At 43.6% G+C, this 19,752-nt stretch overlaps 1 protein-coding gene across 3 annotated transcripts in view; it reads right to left on the bottom strand.

Moving 5' to 3' along the window:
* Positions 1 to 158: 158 nt before the first annotated feature.
* Positions 159 to 19,752, bottom strand: part of Vcl (vinculin) — a 95,669-nt gene continuing 76,075 nt past the window's right edge. For 2 of the 3 annotated variants that reach the window (XM_021182424.2, XM_029468925.1), the window contains exons 14-21: positions 17,734 to 17,883; positions 13,529 to 13,637; positions 12,128 to 12,430; positions 10,802 to 10,926; positions 8,619 to 8,804; positions 3,518 to 3,721; positions 3,009 to 3,113; positions 159 to 1,284 (exon numbers count right to left, since the gene is read on the bottom strand). In XM_021182424.2, the coding sequence (XP_021038083.1) occupies positions 1,138 to 1,284; positions 3,009 to 3,113; positions 3,518 to 3,721; positions 8,619 to 8,804; positions 10,802 to 10,926; positions 12,128 to 12,430; positions 13,529 to 13,637; positions 17,734 to 17,883 (1,329 nt within the window). In that variant the 3' untranslated portion in view covers positions 159 to 1,137. Of the gene's footprint in view, positions 1,285 to 3,008; positions 3,114 to 3,517; positions 3,722 to 5,596; positions 5,801 to 8,618; positions 8,805 to 10,801; positions 10,927 to 12,127; positions 12,431 to 13,528; positions 13,638 to 17,733; positions 17,884 to 19,752 lie in introns of all 3 variants that reach the window. The other variant, XM_029468926.1, reaches the window with a different exon arrangement.

The following is a 19,752-nucleotide window of genomic DNA, read 5'->3' as shown; positions in this document are numbered from 1 at the left end:
GCCCTAATTCTTAGGTCTCAATTTTGAATGAACCTTTCAAAGTTACAAGCAAAGTCAAGTGTGATGGTAGGAGCTAACAGGCTGACACAGGTAGACCACTTTAATCAGGAAGTTCCAGACTAGCCTGGACAACAAAAAGAAACCCAGTCTTAAAAAAAAAAAAAAAAAAAAAAAAAATGGGGGATGGAGGGATTACAGACAAACACATACCTATGTATCTTTAAAGTCTTGTTTAAGAAGCATACAGAAGACTGCCAAAGCCTAGGATGATTTGGTTAAAAGTAAATGCAGCACTTCAGCTCAGAAATTAAAGAAAATAAGAGTGAAGAATGAATGCTAAGGCCTCAGCACAGACGTCTACTGGCAGTGACAAAGCATATAAGATCTGGGAGTGGCCCCACTGGGAGGATGGGCAGGATAACACCCCAGCGACTCTGTTCCTCTAGTGGCAGAGCACCAGTGTGTTTACAGGATGGTTGCCTTGGCAACCAAACAAGGCAGGATGTGAGACAGGAAGTTTCCATAACACATACTAGTTAGTGGCATGGTAAAGACAGAAATAATGATTTCCTCACAACAGTGAAAGTTGGTTTTCCATTGTGAGGAACTAGGGTTACACTGGGAGAAAGCAGGAAATGAATCCAGGCCGCACAAGTTGGAACTCTCCAGAGACCACTTTTTCCTGCAGCAATGATGCACAGCCCAGAGAAGGTAGGCAGGGTCAGCAGCAGGGGGGGAAACCCAAAATAACTTTGGAAGCACAGTTATTTAGACTTGCCTCAGCTCTAGGTCTTGAGAGCCTAAAGTGGGGAAAGGGAGTTGGTGAACCGTAAACACAGAAATGACCCCCGGGGGCAGAGCAGGGCTTCCGGCTAGTGTTCACGCTTATTCTGAGCTTCTGTAAAATCCATGGGAGAGAGTGCACATAGTAACTGAAAGTACAGGGTTTATAGAGAGACACATTTCAAAGTGTCCATGACAAGAGTATAAATGTTTCTATGTGAAGAGGCCCCATTCCTTTCTGGTGTGTGAAGCCAGGGATTGATTTTTCCATTCCTGACGAATGGCTTCTGGAACTCAAGATGGTTCTCTTCCCTTTAGCAGAGGTGTATGTACCAGCCAGATTTGACGAGGTGCCTACTGGTACCAGGGAGTCTTTCTGACCCAGCGCAGAGTAAAGCCAGCATCTGTTCGGATTTTGATTGAAGCAGCTTCAGCCTCTCGCACAGTCTCCTTCACAGACTGCATGAGGTTCTGGGCATTATGAACCAGCATCTCTGTGGCCTGCAATAGGAGAGCCCTGTTACTATAGTCCCTAACGCAGCACTCGCTGCCAGGAGTGGGCTGCAGTTAAGCCCTGTACCAGATCCCCCTCCTCCACCGGTAGTTTAACTATATAAACAGCAATGTTTATACAATTTGGCTCGTGTATCAATGACTGCACTGTGTCTTTGTATGGCTGACAGCATGCACTAATTCCTGAAAGTGCATAATTTTGAAAGGTGGTGTTCTTTCAGGACTCCTGCTATGTCCTCTACCTGTAACACTTTTCTTCCAAGTATGCCAGACTCCCCCTCCAGTGTCCCAGCATTCTTTACTTGAAGATATTTTCTTCATAAAATCCATCATTAATTTATGCTATATACTGTACCTAGATTGCTTGGAGGTGGGTTTTGTTTTCTTAGTTGGCAGTTGGTTTTGGTGTTTGGGGGAGGGGTAGTTTGGTTTAATTTATCTGTCTGTATTCTTTAAGTTGCATAGGGCAGAGATTTTTGTTAGTTTTTTCACTGCTCTCCACTATTTAGTACAGGATGCATTTCAAAAGCAATGAATGAAAATAATCAAGCTAATCCACCCTTAAAAATGGTACATTATTTTTCAAAACACCAAACTAGAAGATGGGGATCTAGTTGGCTGTCTACTCACACCCAGACAACTCAAATATTTTTTTAAGATGTATTTATTATGTATACAGTGTTCTGCCTGCATGTATGCCTACAGGCCAGAAGAGGTCATCAGATCTCATTACAGATGGTTGTGAGCCATCATGTGGTTGCTAGGAATTGAACTCAAGACCTATGGAAGAACAGCCAGTGCTCTTAACTTCTGAGCCATCTCTCCAGCCCAACTACTTCATTCTTTAAAACAGCAAACTAGCTGTAAGTCATAGATCTTTTGAGGATTTAAGGAAGGCCATAGAGTTTCCCTAAGCGGGGAAATGTATCCCATGAGTGAAATGTATGCATAAAATTCAAAGGGCTCTGGGAGAAGTACCTACAGTCTAAATTCCAAACATTGGTCCACTTCCTTCTTAGGAAAGGTCTCAGGCCCGGAAAGGCTTATATCCTTGCCAGCCAAACTCATACAACAAAGTCAGGGTCCAGCTCAAGACTTTTCACTTATATCCTCAGTTTGTTCCAGTCTACACAGGCTTCTTTTTTTTTTTTTTTTTTTTTAAATTTCATTAAACACATAGTCCTAACATGCATGATGTGATTAACTTGATGTGATTTAGCATTAATCCCAGTCCTGCCTTTCATTTCCCAACTTCTCCTATCTTTAGGCACAAGACACCCTACCAAGGAAAGCAATCCAGGACCCAATTCTGCTTACAATATTTGGAAGGTAGGGATTTTGATGAAGCTCCCATGGTAATGGAGATGAGAGCTACTGGATTAAAGTAATGGTAGTGTCAGCAGCAGGAAGCATATCCTCCCTGTATCACGGTACCCATAGCCTCTGTAGAGGTCAGAGCAGTTGGTCTACCTAGTGGGGACTGATTATCTCTCTCATTTTAACTTATAAAATAATGATGGGTCCTCTGTACGCAGTGCTACCTAAGATGTGCTCTCTACCATACAATTAGGCGTGTGACTCAGTAAGGCCCACCCAAGGGGAGATAAGGCAAGAGAGTTGCTGAATTCTCAATTCAGAGGTGAGTTTGTCCTAAAGCTGAAATTAAGCAGCAAAGAAGCTTGAGACAGAGAATCCAGAGCAGCAGCACATACCTGCTCAGACTCCTCATCACTGATGTTGGTCCGGCCCAGCATAGTGGCCTTCACTGTGGACAGGATTTTGAGCTGGGTGCTTATAGTTGGGATTCGCTCGCATACCTAAAGAGAAAGTTTCATTTGATGTTTGTTGGCTCTCTTGCCCACAAGTTCATACCCAGCTCCATTTCCAGTTGGTGACATGCAGAAAGTACTCAATAAAAGAGCAGCACAAATACAGTAGTTCTAATCCCTACCATCAGTCCTGACCAAATGGTTCAAATTCTACTGGGTTAAGAAATAAAGCTTTGTATCCACACACTGCCCTTAATGCTGTCGCTTTCCCTTCTTGAGTGCCTCTTCCTATTAACCCACTTCCCTCTACTTTTTCCCTCACATTCATCATCCATGCTTCCCACGTAGGTGCTGTCTCTCTTGTTCCCTCCCTCCCCACTCGTTCTCTCTCTCCTCTCATCCCATCCCCCACCACCGTGGACACACTCACACACAGCCTATTTCCCAAGTACCTGTAAGAGATTGGTTCTAATCCGCTTATCTGTGCACTGCTTGGCAACCTCCTTGGCCAACCTCGTCACCTCATCAGAGGCCTTGGCGATATCCTTGGCACACTGAATAAGTGCCCGCTTGGTACCACTGCCCCCTCTTACCAGCCGAGACATCTCTGCCATCAGCAGAGCCATGCGCTTGGCTGCTGCAATGATGTCATTGCCCTAGAGAGAAGCATAGATACAGCATGAGCTCTGCCTACACACCAGCCAAGTTAAGGAAAGTAGAAAACCGGGAGGAAGCCTGCTGCTCTAGCAGCCCTCTGGAAGGCCAGGAAATGGGGGGAGTACTGTTTGGGGTAATAGAAAGCACTGGAGAAGCAGAAGAGAGAGACAGGGCTCTTGCCCCAGCACTCATGAGAGAATATCCTGGATGAAAACAAGACCCAGATATTAGTCTGAAAGGGCAACATGGGTGCCCCAGGCGCAGCACTGGACAAGCACTTGAGCATCTCCAGGTTAATTGTGTCAATAACATAGGGCCAGAGCCAAGGAGCCGCTCATACAGGCATCTTCACGTCTATAATAGGGGAGAAAGCAGGGGAGGCGGCCAGAGAGGGAGAACACTGAGGAGGCTTTCCAGATGCTGAAAGCATCCTCTTCATCTTTGCTCTTGTAAAAAGCAGTCAAGTACTTGTACAACTTCACTAGAACTTAAAACCCCAGGTAATGATTCTCAGCCTAAGTGAGAAACACAAGAGAACTGGATAGTTTTTCATCTAGACTACTTTGCTCTCTACTGCCTCTTGACCTGTCATACTATTTTAATCATCCCACATTTAAAAAAGGTTACAAATCAATTATTCTGTCCCATCAGCTTCATGAAGCCTCCAATTGAGGAATGTTCACCTAGGGTGCTGAGGGAGGAATCAAATAAATAAGCCTGAGTCAGGCTGTAAATGGAACCTCCTCTTATTAATGGCAGTTTATATGAAATTTGGCAATTGGTTCACTTAAAACTCTCGTGGATTATAAGTAAGGAAATATTTGAGTAATTTATATCCTTAACAACCTAAAATTATATAGCAACTACACTATTTAAAACTACCTGAATGGCCAGGCCCCACTCATTTTTCCCCTCATGCTTTTCGATTTCTATATAATGCAGTGAGGCACACACAAACCATGCCACTCAGGGTACTCTTGCAAGAGCTCGAAAGGCACCATGAACTGGCTCGTCATTAGTGCTTTGAAAGTACAAAATGTCTCGGGAAATAAACTGAGGCAAGAGAACACAGGTTTGGGAGGAAGTCATGGGGAGAGGCTTGTGTTAGATGAAGCCCTCTGGACAAACTTCCAGCGTAGACCTGATGTAATTTAGGATTACATGACATTGGTTAGAAGACAGCACAATGCCAGAGTTAGTTATTACCCACCATCTTCAGGCTCTTTCTTGCAACATGCCATCTTTAAAGAGGAAATAAACGTGATCACTTCTATGCCTCAGCTCTCCAAATGAACCCAAGGCTCTGTCACCTAACTTGAGCTTTCCCTGTGGCCACTTCCAATGCCTCTGAGACACCTGTGGGCTCCCATGAGGGCCAGCATCTGTCACACAGCCAGGTGCAGGGCAGCAAGCAGTCCTCCTGAGTCTGCCAGATAAAGCTACTGCTTATTCTGATCAACTCTGCTGAGCCATCAGTGAAAGGTCAGTGGGAGCCAAGCAAAGCTCAGTGGTCAAGCTAGGGGAACTCAGAGTGTCCCCAATGGCTCCTGACCTAGAAGTCACCAAGAGATGCAGCTACAGCTTCCCAAGGAGTTTATAGCTCCAGTATTGGCCACAAAAGGGGGGGGGGTGGAAATTCTTTGGAAAGTGACCCCCATATCCTTGTATTCCACAAACATAAATGCAATTCAGTTGGGCATTAGCAAACCTATCAAACTTGTGAAGCCAGCCCTAACAACAAGGTGCAGACAGACAATTGCCCGCCCGGCTCAGACTCACAGGACCCGCACAGATAATGAGTGATGCAAGGTGTCAAGGCTGCACATGGCCGGATGCATTTGGAGCAGCCCCCAACTGGGGGTACCGATCAGTACCTTACTAGACCACTTGGTAGCTTCCCGGTGCAAGGACTGAGCCGCGGCCAGAATGGGCTGGTTGACCGGCTGATTAGATGGCATTAACAGCAGCTCAGGTTCGTAATCGTCTTCCATGTCAGAGGGGAAAGGGAACCCAACAGCATCAGCCGCATTTGCCTCAGCTACAACTCCTATACCCACCTGAGCGGCTGGGATACCCGGCTTTGTCGATGGCGGGAAGGGTGAGAAACAGGGATAGTGTTAGTAAGAACAACAGGACTCAGGAACGGAGCTTCAGCTGGTTTAGTTACCAAAGCTTGCCTGGGATGGGAAAGAAAATGGCATGCTCTCCAGGAGCCATGGGAACCAAGATTCAAAGACAGGAACTCAGCCTCCAGCCTAAGTCTCCTTGAGATAAGTGGAGAAATTTGATCCAGCAAAATGTTTCCACAGAGGGCAGGGGCTATATACTCGCTGCTGAAGTTGAATTTGACCACAATCACATGTTTGGGGAGCCAAACAACCCAGTAGCCATTACCTTTACAGAGACTCTAGAGGAGAAAAGTGAAGCCAGTCATGTAAGCTGTTTGGAAGGAAACACTGAGCATCCTCCTAAATCACTATTCCATCATCCAGGAGCACAGCTCTGCAGCTCCCAGACTCTCACTATTTCCTTCAGGGATCAGAAGTTCCATGTTAGAAATGGTATGTCAAAGGTAGCAAACCAGGAGACAAAAGTGAAGGTTTACCAAATACCCTACAACCACCCAGCTAGCTCTGAGGGGCCCAAGAAGACACTCATCTAGTTCCTAGAGCAGTGAAAACCCTACACCTCGGACTGTCTTCCTCCTTAAAAATGTCTTCAGAGACAACGCTTCCACAGTATCTCACTGCAGCAACTGAAAGTGCCACCTTGTGAGTAGAGCCTAACTCTCTCCTTTGTTGAAAACAGCTTCTCACCCCAAACTCAGCTTACTGGTACACAGATCAGGTAACACATGGACTTGGCAACTAAATGAGGCTAAGCTCAGAGGAGCCTCATATGAACCCAAGTGGTTGCTTATGAAAGACCAGGAACCAAGAAGGAAAGAAAGTGGGTTTTGTACCAAAAACAGGGATTCTAAGAGGCTAGGAAGATAAAACAGATGCTAAAAACAAGCTGGAATGGAGAGAAAAGGAATTGCTCGAATGAAGCCGAGCCATTTATAAAAAAGACTGGTGAAAAATGGTTTACACCAAGAATCTGTAACCAGGGGGAAATGAGTGTTTATACGGAATGTTATTTAAGGTTCCTAAAAGTGTTACCCTAACAGTACTCCAGAGGCAGAGGCAAAAAGACCGGGTTGGGGAGCAATGAGTCATGAGACTGTCTCGAGAAACAGAAAAACTTTTAAATTAACAACAGAAATTCTGGGGGCTAGAAAGATAGCTCAATGGTTAAGAGCATGGACTACTGTCCTCAGGGACCTGGATTTAGTTCCCACCTCCCCCATGATGGTTCACAACCATCTCTAATTCCAATTCCAGGGGATCTGACACCTTCTGGCTTCCATGGGCATTGCACACATGTGGTGCACAGACATACATGCAGGCAAAATCTCAAACAACAACAAAAATTATCCTAAACACAAAAGCCACCTCAAAGTAGCAATCAAATTGGAAGACACAGGGCCAACAAGGGGTTAGGTAACCACCAATCCTTTCACCTAAACTGCCTCAACCAAGGCTCCTCCCCATTCCTTGAAGGAAAAGACCAGTTGACTGCTGCTAACATTCAGAGTAACAAGCTGCCCAAAGTCAGAACGACAGATACAAACACATATACCTTCCCAAACCATATATAGTTCATATAGTTCCTATCTTTGTACAACTCAAAAGTCAGGGAACTCATGAAATCAGACCTTCTGGCCAGGACTTATGAACACACTGAGCATAGTGGGGCAACTATATGGGCCGGTGCTGTCTGACCCTTTATATTCCACATATATTCTCACAATATGTGCAGGCTTATTATAACTACATTTCCATTTTCTTTGGAGGAAATCAATCCTGTTGTCACCCACTGTCCATTCACATTAGGATTGTGCTACATGATCCTGGGAGTGTTGGAGAGATACCATTATAAATAATTCCACTGGTCAGATCCAACACCAGCAAAGTTGCCACTCCTAAGACTGGGCTCCAAGGTTACATTGGCAGTGGTGGCACTTGCCTTTAATCTCAGCACTCAAGAAAAGAGGCAGATGGATCTCTTGAGTTCCAGGCCAGCCTGATGTACAGATTGAGTTCTAGGGTAGCCAGAGCTACACAGAAAAACCATGACTTGAAAAACAAAACAAAACAAGAAACAAACAAAACAAAATAGAAAGAACAAACCAAGGTCAACTTCTCAGCCTGAAGAAAAAAATCCAACAACAACACAAGATTAACTTCCTCTGGGAAGTACATTCAGTTAAGATGAATATATAGGAATATAGTGGGAATGAAAAGCTAGATTCCGGATTCCTTACAGTCTAGAGCTAAGAACCACATCCTCACTGGCAGATGAGCAGCAGGATTTTGCTCTAAGAAAAAAAAACCAACTACTCGTTTGCAGTGATGGGAAAAGGTGAGATATAGACATGCGGTAGAACTGGACTGCACCCAGATCTCAGCCACAGGAATAGTTAGAATTTTAAATTATCGGAGCTGAACATAACCTGGGGCATTCCTAAGTAGAGAAAAAGCACAAGATGATTCTGAGAAAGGATAACCAGTTTCTTAAAAAGACCCCAGATGTCAGGAATCAGTACAGCTGACACTCTACTGGACAAAGGGACCAGACTCTCTTCTTTAGCCACTGACATCTCAGCTTTTACTTCTGCCCAGGCAAAGGCAAGCCATCAAACACTAGAGACTTCTCACTAAATCGCTGGTAAAAACACACTGAAATGAAGGAACTGAGCAAGAAGCAAAGTGGTCACATGGACTTCTTCCTGGGGTGTTCTCCATCCTTTGGGAAAAGGCACGCATCCCCAGCAAGGAAAGTCTCGGGGCTTACCTTGCTAGACCATTTCCGAGCTTCATCGTGGAGCTGCCTGGCGGCCATCATCATTGGCTGGTTAATCACCTCACCAGCTTTCTGCTCAGGGAACTCTTCATCCTTCTCTTCTGGGGGTGGGGGCCTGGGTGGAGGGACTTCACCCTCAGGCAGAGGTGGTTTAGGAGGAGCCAGCTCATCAGTTAGCTACAAATGTGAATAAAGCAGGTTGTAAGTAAAGCCCAGGGAGCTACTACCAAAACCAACCTAGGAAATCGGCCCACGTAGACACCATGTAAGACCATCAACACTGAACCATGAGGACATCTGTGCAGTATCAATAAAAACTTTTTTTCTCTCTCTCTATAAGAAATCAGCAGCTATGTGTTGCTCATATCCCATGGGAGGCATACATAACATTACCAGATCAGTGATTCCCAAAGCCAATCCCCATAGAAGATTTAAGACCTGGTTCTGGTTCTGGTTGTCAAAGGGCAAATAAGAGTCAGTAACTTCCCACTGGAGCCTCAAGTTCTGCATCTGCCATGTGATCTCAATGCCCCTAATTCTAAATGTCATGACTCAAAGAAGCCACTTACCAGGAATCTCATCATCAAAAGCCTCATTGGAAAGTGTAAAGAAATGTTGAAAACTGTGGACCACCAATCCTACTTATGTATAGTGACCCAATTTAGTCATTAACCAATCTGACTTCTTTTACTGACATTAAATAAGAAAACATACCAAAATAATATAATATAAGTTATATTATATATATAGTAAATATATATAGTATATTATATATATATAGTAAATATAATTCTTGTCTTAACCTATTTCTAGATGTATTACTTGGAGTAAATACCTGTGTACATGACCATTACTGTCTTTGTTTCTAGGATTTGTAACTAAAAGATACTCCCCAAGTACATCATGGGAAAGATGATATATGGTAAATGTATTCATGGTACTTGATGGAAAAGAATTACGAAAAGATTTGAGGGCCTAGAGAGATGGCTGAGCAGTTAAGAGCACTTGTTGCTCTGCCAGAAACTATGGGTTCAAATTCCCAGCATCCACATGGCTGCTCACAACCATCTACAACTACGGTTCCAGGGCATCCAATACCCTCTTCTGGGTTCTGAGGGCACTAGGCATGCGAGCAGTGCGACGCATCCATACGCATAAAATTTTTTTTTAAAGTTTTAAAAATTTGAAATTCGAGTCTGATTTAAAAACACAGAAACATTTCTTGGTCTAAGGAGACAGGAGAGTACTTGCCATGCCAGCATGAAGACCCTCGTTGATCCTGAGCACCCAAGTAAAACACTCATCATGGGCCAGCAATGGTGGCGCATGCCTTTAATCCCACCACTCAGGAGGTAGAGGCAGGTGGATCTCTGTGAACTCAAGGCCAGCCTGGTCTACAGAGTTAAGTTCCAGGACAACCAAGACGATGTAGAGAAACCCTGACTCAAAAAAGAAAACAAAACAAAAACAGCAACCCAGCATGGCAGTGTGTGCTTATAATTGAGGAGGCAGAGACGAGCAAATCTCTTGGGCTCACTGGCCAGCTAACCTACCCAAAAAATGGCAAGCCCTGCATCCCAGTGAGACATCCTGGCTCCAAAACTAATGTGGACGGCTCCTGAGGGACAATACCTAAAGTTGATCTCTGTCTTCCTCAAGAAAATGTACTTCTGTGTGTGTGTGTGTGTGTGTGTGTGTGTGTGTGTGTGTGTGTGTGAGAGAGAGAGAGAGAGAGAGAGAGAGAGAGAGAGAGAGAGAGAGAGCACATACACAATACTTTATAATTTTAGGAGTAAATACTACTTTTGTTACTAAGAGAGAGAAAGGCAAGAACCTAACAAGGTTCTAATTCTGCAATTTTCCCCTTAGCAAGTCTCACCACGCATGTACAAACTATTTTACTACAAGTCACATCTCATCAATTCATCCCAACTACACTTACCTCTCCTCCATTCTCAGCCTGTCTGTCACACAGGCTAATTTCATGGAAGTTCATGCACAAGTGCTGGCTTATGATTCCACTCAACTTAGGAATGAAAATCAAGACCTGCCTCTAGTTAATCACATAAAAGCTACAGAAGCCACCTGGAAATGGAGACTGTAAAAGCAGACCTATCTCTCACACATGCTGCCACTTGCTGCTCAATTCTCCCCATCTCTCTGCGCTTACTTACTCGTAGCTGTTCAAGGTCTGGTGGAGGAGGCGGGAAGTCAGGCTCCTGAGGTTGGAAGGCTTCTCTGACCTTGGCCACAGCTCCCAGGATCCGATATCCTGAGTCCAGGAAGCTCTTTTGCAGGCCTAAACACAAGACACTCATTTTCAGCTGGGTAGGTCAGTGCCCAGAGCACTGCCTGTCCAGCAGAAGAACTGGTTCCCACTAACAAGGTTGGATGTGGAGCTGCCAGGGGGAATCATGGGCATGGGAAAAGGAAGGAGGACAAGTCAGAGGCCCTGAGGAAGTGTCACAGGATGGCTGCTCCTACAGTGGTGGGGATGCCTTTGGACTGTAAAAGTAACAAGTTCTTGGAGAATGCTGGGTGTGAATGCTAGGCTTGGGCAGTACCCATCACTTCTCTTATGATGAGGCAGTCATGAGATAGGTCTGAGGAGTGCAGAGCATGGGAGATGGCAGTTTCTGATTAGGTTCCTAACTCCCCAGAGTCCATCTCACCTTTCTGTCTACATCTGTGCTCTAGTTGGCGTTCAGCGTGTTAACCCTTATCTTGAACTGCTAAGCTATGAGAAACTCCAATTAGGAGACAAAATCCATCCACAGAGATGGAGGACTGGGAATTTGAGAAAGAGTCTGCCGAGGCCAGAAGTGAGTCTAGCAGCCTAGATTCTCACTGTTGAGATGGAAAATGTTGGTTTCCAAAAAGAAAGGAATATACATGATTTGCAACCCAATCAAGTGGCTGCAACTATTCACTCCTTTGGTGGTACTAAAACTATGGTCAAAATGTAGCTGAAGAAAATTCAAATTCTCTCATGTAGGGCCTAAGAGGCCAAAGTTACTTGAAGCCCTCTAGATCTGACAAAAACAAAATTCTCTACAAAGAGCAGCATATGCAAGAAAAGTAAAAAGAGACGTGATAGCAGCCTCATGAACTAAATGGTTGGCAGATAACTAGCATTTATTTTAAAATTTCCAAAATTAGGACTATCAGCAGGGATAGCAAGTCAGACAGTATCAGGAAATGGTAGAGAACATGATCCAGAAACTGAAAGGCCTCACAAGACCGCAAAAATATTGAACAAAAGAAAGCCTAAATGTCTGCATTCTGTAACTCTGCCCTGACTGACCTCAAACTGACAGCTATCCTTCTGCTTCAGCCTCCTGGGTGTTGAGATGACAAGAGAGAGAGAGCCCCAAACCAGGCAGTGTCCATATGTTCCCTCCCAGATTTTATATACAGTGGTTGTGGATAACCACTCTTTCCCTATTTCCACCGAGTTAGCCTCGCAATTGGAATGAAAGGCACCATGCACTGTTCCTTACCAGGGTCAGAGATGTTTCCAGCCACAGCCTTGGCATCCATCACCATGGGGGAGATTGTTTTGCTCAGTTCATCAGAGGCAGCTTTCACAGCCTCTCGGAACTTCGGGTCCTCAGAGTTCTCTACCTCCCTCTTAGCAACCAGCAGAATCCGGTTGGCCCGACGAGCAATACTGGTTGCTCCAGCGACCAGCATCTGAGGCTGAATATTGGCCATGGCTACCTTACACTTGTCCAGGTCTTTTTTAATTGCTTCTTCAGAAGCATCCAACAGAGACTTGGTATCAATAGCCTCGTCCACCAGCCCTGTCAGGAGAACAGAAATGGAGCTGAATTTGCTTTTAGAAGAACAAAGATTCGAAAACACTGTTGTCTGTTTGCATCTCATGAGAAAGTTCAACACTCAGAATTCTCTTCTCAGTTCAAAGCTCTTACTACAAAATTGAGAGCTTTCAAGAGAACAAAATAACTTTAAAAAACAGAAGTGCAAGCAGCACAGCCCAGAAGGTCATTTGGCCTCAGGATTTATACTGACCGTGGTCACTGGCCCTCTTAAATCCACCACAGACAAGCAGACACGCAAAGACATCAGGAGGAACCGGACTGTCTGAAACCTTCACCGCATCACCAGCACAGTATCTGCTAATAACACTCTCTCCCTTCCCGGCTCACTCTCCACCACCTGTTGATTGTTGGCAGCTTGAAGTGCCTAAGACGAGCCACACGGAGGACTCCAGTAACCTAACAGCCTGTTTCTTACTTCTGTTACCTAGCTTTCGACACTTTGGGAGCTCCGCTTTCATCACTGGCTGCTGTAGACCCCTGACAGCAGGTTCTACAGGGACAGCGAAGAGCCTACACTCCTCATTTCTGCCCTTCTGTCCTGTCCCTCTACAGAGAACTCAGAAAACTCAGAGGCACTTCTGCAGTCGTACAGGCACAGATGTCTCCTCTCTCTTTTTTTTTTTTAGAACTATGTAGTTGATAAGTTGGAGGAAACTCTGAGACAAGCTGGGTTAAATGGTAGCTATTGTGGTTCCTTGAAATGTGAACCCTCTGAAAATGACAGGGACACTTACTGTATCCACAAACACCGCCTCCCCGCCTCTGAAACCAAACTCTAGCTGGGACTGAGCAAAGACACTATTCAAAGAGAAGATAGGGGCTATAACAATGAACATCACACCGGAGGGCGGTTCTCAAATAAAGACGCTCACACAGCCTCTCATCCGACAAAGTAGCAGAGCTTGAATGAGAAGCCGCCACTGCTCAACAGCCTAATCGGGGCCCAGCACACTGTCCAGCCCTGACTGTCCCTTTATCCAATTACAGCTGATATAACCGGTCCTGCTTGAGGTCCTTAGAACTCATGCATCAGCCCAAAGGCATTCTGCAGAACTCTACCTGTCATTTTTTCAACATTATCAATCCACTGGTTCTTCATGGTCTCAAAATGTTCATAAGCAGCCTGGTTACCAGGGTTCCTCAGTAAGATCCGAGCAGCTGAGATGACCTGTCAATAACAAAGCAATTTTCAAATACCAGGGTGCCAGCACAGTCCAAATACAAACCCAGAGTAAAGCTTTTCTCCATTTCACCTATAGATGGCACTAGAAAACCAAAATTGGCAAGCCTCGTCAGGCTAAATGCATTAAGTCTGATACCATGAGCATACACCAGAGTGGGCCCTTCCCTAGTTCTAAGGAAAAAAAATAAGGTGTCAAAGTAAATGAGCATTCATTTAATATTTCAGAAGAACAACAAAACTGACATATACTTAATAGTTAATGTCTTGATATCAACTCTTTCATCTTAAAAAATGTAAATGTAGTTAGACAAGGTACTTCAATCCTCTAATTCCCAGCCTGAGGCAGGGGATTTTCAAGTTCAAAATGCAGCCTAGGCAAAATTTGTGTTAAAAACTGAATGTGGGGGCTGGAGAGATGGCTCAGCGATTAAGAGCACTGACTGCTCTTCCAAAGGTCCCAGCAACCACATGGTGGCTCACAACCACCCATAAGGAGATCTGACACCCTCTTCTGGAGTGTCTGAAGACAGCTATAGTGTACTCACATATAATAAATAAATCTTAAAAAAAAAAAACTGAATGTGGTGGTATAATCCCCTAAATGTCAGCACTTGGAAGTGAAAACAGGCTGAAGCAGGCTGAAGGACTCCAAACTGAAATGGTAGCCTGGACAATCTACATACCAAGGCCATAGGGGAGAGGGGAGAGAGAGGGGAGAGGGAGAGGGGAGGGGGAGAGGGAGGGAGAGGGAGAGAGAGAGAGAGGGAGAGAGAGAGATTAATTGGTTGATTGATTGATTGATTGCTGGGGGTTGTACACATGCTTTTAATCCTTGCACTGGGGAGACAGGCAGGCAGAACTCTGAGTTCAAGACCAATCCATTCTACACAGTGAAATTCCAGGCCATCGGGGCTTCATAGTAAAACCTTGTCTATAAAATAGAATATTAGCGTGCAACAAAACATTATTCAAATTGATTAATGAATAATAGTGATTAAAATACACAATTAACCAATTACTCAAAATTCTTTTAGAATAATATTAACTAAAATATCTGCTTTCACAAACTGCTTTCACATTCATACATACCGATTTTACTACAACCCCATGAGAGGTGGGGTAGGTTAACACCTTCACTTCCAAGCTACAAAAATCAAGACACCCAAGAGGTTCCCAGGCAGTCAGTGTCAGTGTTGGGGGAAAAAATCCTGAGTGCCTGGCAGTGCATAGTGTATACACGTGTGTGTTTATTCCTCAAACTTTGCACTGTGAAGGAGTAAACATCACAGAAGAAGAAGCTAGGAAACATCTGAGCCCAGATCTGTCTCTCAAGTCCTCAATCTTTCCAAAGCGGGAGTTTTAGGTCTAGTTTTCTGCATTGTTTTTTTTTGTTTGTTTGTTTTTGGAAGCACAAAGACAACTGTATTATAGTTTAAAAGAAAAAGCACAGCACAGGCAAGCTGTAAAACCAGCAGCTACCTGGAGGAGTCGAACGAAGGAGAAGACAGAAGTCATCTAAGCTGGCAGAGAGGTCAAACACATGGGAGACAAGCAGCACATGGGAAGGAGAGGTGCTTTAGAAAAAAAGCAAAACCAAAATATTGGCAGGAAAGCCCAAAGTGTTAAAGAAAACATGTTGGAATAGAGGTAGAAAAAAGTAAAGGAAAAGTTGGTTTTTCTGAATAATTCAGAAAAGGAGGAGACTTATTGTGCCCAAATGACTGTAGCCCTTAAACTTCTGTCTTTCTGGGGGTGTTGTTGTTGTTGTTTGTTTTTCTGGGTTTTTTGTTGTTGTTGTTTTTCTTAATCTCACTTTTGTTCTGAGAGATGGCTCAGCAGTTAAGAGCACTGACTGCTCTTACAGAGGTCCAGAGTTCAATTCCCAGCAACCACATGGCGGCTCACAACCATCTGCAATGGCATCCGATGCCCTCTTATGGTATTTCTGAAGACAGCTACAGTGTACTCATATACATAAAAAAAAAAAATAAAGATTTGTTTTAGAGAAAATCTCTTTAATAAAAAAAAAAAAAGAACATTTGAACAATATAATAAATAAATCAGCTTTTACATCCTAAACTGATGACATTCTCTTCTGTGCCCCTCAGCCAGAGGGCACTGCATATGGGTTTGCATGTATGCTATGCTAACAGATGGTGGAAAGAGGAAAAAAAAGTTCGTATTTTATGAGATTTTTCTGAAAAGGCTAGATAAAGCCAGCATAGTGGCACATGCCTCCATCCCAACACTAGAGGAACTGGTGTGAGTTCAAGACCAGCCTGGTCTTCCTAACAAGATCCACTCTTAACAACATTTTTGCTTTTTATTAAACGAGTGTGACTTTTCCACATGGACTGAGGCATGTAACTCCATGGTGGTGGAAGGCATTTGCCTTGGGTTCCATACCTAATGATGGGAAAGAGAAAGGGAAGGAAACCGGAGAAACAGGCAACATGGGCACACACACAAGGACCATTTCCCTCCCCTCCCCAGAGAAGTTCAACAAAAGCTAGAATCAGGGAGCTGGAGAGATGGCTCAGCTGTTAAGAGCACCGACTGCTCTTCTAGAGGTCCTGAGTTCAATTCTCAGCAACCACATGGTGGCTCACAACCATCTGTAATGGGGTCTGATGCCCTCTTCTGGTGTGTCTGAAGAGAGCAATGGTGTACTCATACACATAAAATAAATAAATAAAATCTTAAAAAAAAAAAAAAAAAAAAAAAAGCTAGAATCACAGACTTATATAGCCCAGCAGAACTCCCAGTATGATTTCTCTGTATTAATAGATGGGGGAAAAAGCAAGTCTGCAAAGCCTCACACTAAATGCTGAGCTAATGTGTCTAAGAAAGCTAGCCAGCTGTGGTTAGTACACCTGTCGTCCTAGCATTAGATCGTTTTAGTCCAGTGTGACTACAAATCAAAAGCCTGCTTCAGAAAAGAGGGGTTTGAGAGGGAAGAGGAAGCTGGCTGATTTATCAGAACTTTCATTTCCAGCCTTTTGTTTCCCAACTTCCTGGCTATAGTTTGGTTCCATAATGATGGATACCAAACTATACCTGAGTTATGCAGTTAGATAGAAAAGAAAAATAAGCAATGGAAACACCTATTTTTTTTTCAATCTCTTCAAAGAGATGCTGTGGAAAGATAGAAACTAAATAAACTTTCTCTTAATATTATCCAAATATTTTCTTATTATACCTGTGTGATAGGGAAGAAGGCTGCTTTACCTCTTGTCTTTTGCTTTTGAAAGAATACTGACCATTATTTAAAAATTCAAACAATGCAAAAATGTATAAAAGTTCAAAGTCCTGTTAAAAATCCTAGAGGTCGCCAAGTTTGACCCAGTGAATATTATATAAATATGCATGTGGTGTGTGTGTGTGTGTGTGTGTGTGTGTGTAGTGTGTAATGTGTGTGTATATATGATGTAGATGTGCATACAAGCATTTATATGTGTGAGTGGGTACATATGTAGCACAAATGTGTATGGAGGTCAAAGGGCAACCTTAGTGTTGGTCCTCACCTTGCAACTTGTTGGAGACGTTGTTCCCGAATCAATACGCCAGCCTCGCTGGCCTGAGAATCCCAGGGGTTCTCCTGCCTCCACCCAGCATCTCCTCTGAGGAGCACCATATGACAGACATATGCTACCATGACGGCTTTTACATGAGTTCTGGGGATTCAGGCTCCAGTGCACAGAATTATGTGGCACGTGCTTTCTCTGCTGAGCTATTTCCCTAGATCCACATGCATGTTTCTAAGATTTATTTTTATGATTTGTAATTATGTATGGGTATGTGTATTGTATGTGGGTATGTGCACATGAGTGCAGGTGCCCATGAAGATCAGAAGAATTGGAGACAGAATCACAGACACTTGTGAGCAGCATGACATGGATGCTGGGAACCAAAGTGTGGTCCTCTGGAAGAGCCTTTATGATAACTCAGCAGTCATCCTACATCCCATCCCTCAACATACTCTTTTGTTTTTAATATGTGATCTTAACAAAGCATCTATAATTGATTTCATTTCCTGAATATTACACTATGATACTGAAAGGAAAAGCGAGCAAAAGCTAACCTGGGGCGTGAGTTCTCGGGCTGTCTTCACAGACGCCTGAATGCCTTCCACTGTCGATTTATTGGCCGTACCAACGGCAGCTGCCTTCTCTGCTGTGGCTCCAAGCCTTCCTGAATGGTTTTCAAAATTGGCTGCCCTTTCATCAAATACCTTGAGAAAAAAATAAAGACATTAAGGAAATGTATTTCCATATACTGCATCCGGAAACCCGAAGAAAGGCCTTTTTAATCTGACTCTGCAGCTGCTCAAAGATCTTATTAATAAAACAATAATCAAATGGCCAATCTTGACCTTTATGTATTTCCTCAGAGGTTCAGTCTTAAGCATCATACACAAAGAGGCACATCCCCAAATATTCGTTTAAAACTACTTACCAAGAGCATACACAGGACTATATACTTTACAACAAGTTCACAAATGCAAAGACTAAATAATTTCATTCCCCAAAGGCCTTCCTAGTTTGAAGAGGACGATAAACCCCTCCAGGCTCTACCATAGACAAGCGGGTGCATTACAATCCCCAAGTGTCCACAAAGAGTCCTTACCTGACTCCAGCCTCCTCTAATGTATCCCATTACCATTAATGTTGTAAAAACTCTGCCCTTGACCTCAATGGGAAAAACGATAGCTTGTGCTCATACCAGACAGAACACAGAGGCAAGGATAGGGGATTTTATTAGTTCTAAATGCAAAATGGTTCTCTCGTTTAAAAAGTTAACTTTTCTTTCCCTCAGGGATACATCTAATTAAAGAAAAGAAGAGACTCTAATTAAAGAAAAGAAAAAAAACTAACTTACAAATGACAAAAAAGTTTCTATTTTTTTGGGTGACATTAGGATCAGTATCTGGAAAGCAAGGTATACCAGACAGCACTGGGTCAGGTTTATGCTACATACAGAGCCTGCCAGGAGCCTAGCAGAATACTTCCTTTTTTTTTAAATGTCCTAGTGATGATAATTGAGAGTACCACTTCCATGCTTGGTGTCTAACTCTGACTCAAGTCAGACAGTCTGTAAAGGTTTTGTAGTTTGATAGCAAGCTCCATTCTCGTTCCAATTTTCTACATCTACCACCTGAGGTCCCTTGACTCATCCTGATCTTTTGTTTTGATTCAGCTTCCTAGCCAGGCAGTGTTGACACATGCCATTAATCCCAGCTCTTGGGAGGCAGAAGCAGGCAGATCTCAGAGTTCGAGGTCAGCCTAGTCTACAAAATGAATTCTAGAGAAACCCTGTCTTGATAAAAACAAAAACAAAGGAAAGGAAAGGAAAGGAAAGGAAAGGAAAGGAAAGGAAAGGAAAGGAAAGGAAAGGAAGACAATAAAATGGAGAATACAAACAGCATCTAAAGGGGTTCCCTTTCTGGGAAGTCCAGAAACAGGTATTTGTAATTATGGTGCCACTGTGTGAATTAGCAAAGCTACACATCAATCTTATGGGTGTAAAAGGAGAGGCACTTAACCTATCCAGAAAGCAAAGAAAACAATAAAGAAGGGAGAGGAACCAGGCAGAAAAGATGCTGGAAGTAATTAGGGGGAGGAAGCAAGGACACAGAAGGGCCAAGTATACAGGCATTATTCTAGACATGTAGTTGAGTCTACAGCCTAGATGAAACCAACATACAAAGAACAGCAAAAGCCAGACCACAGGGGCTCGGGGACATAGCACATTGGTAGAGTGCTTGCCTAGTGCACATGAAGTCCTGGATCTGATCTACAAATCCCACAAGCCAGCTATTATGGCACAATCTATGAGTCCAGCCCTGAGGATGACCAGGAGGCTCAAGGCTATCCTCAGACTCCAAGGTTAGCCTGGGGTACATGACAACAAACGAACATTAAAAAAAAAAAAAAAAAAAAAAAAAAAAACAAAAACCCTATCACAAAGCACAAACTTTAGCCTGGTGCCACTGAGGAAGATCATGACTGGATAAACTTTCCCTCTCTCCCAGTTGGTGGCTTCATAAATGATTCAAAGGCAACAGAGCTAAGCAGCCATTTAGGGAGTGGAGAACAAGAAT

Source organism: Mus caroli, chromosome 14, assembly GCF_900094665.2.
Source record: "Mus caroli chromosome 14, CAROLI_EIJ_v1.1, whole genome shotgun sequence".
Taxonomy (NCBI): Eukaryota; Metazoa; Chordata; class Mammalia; order Rodentia; family Muridae; genus Mus; species Mus caroli.
This window is presented reverse-complemented; position numbering and strand designations above follow the sequence as displayed.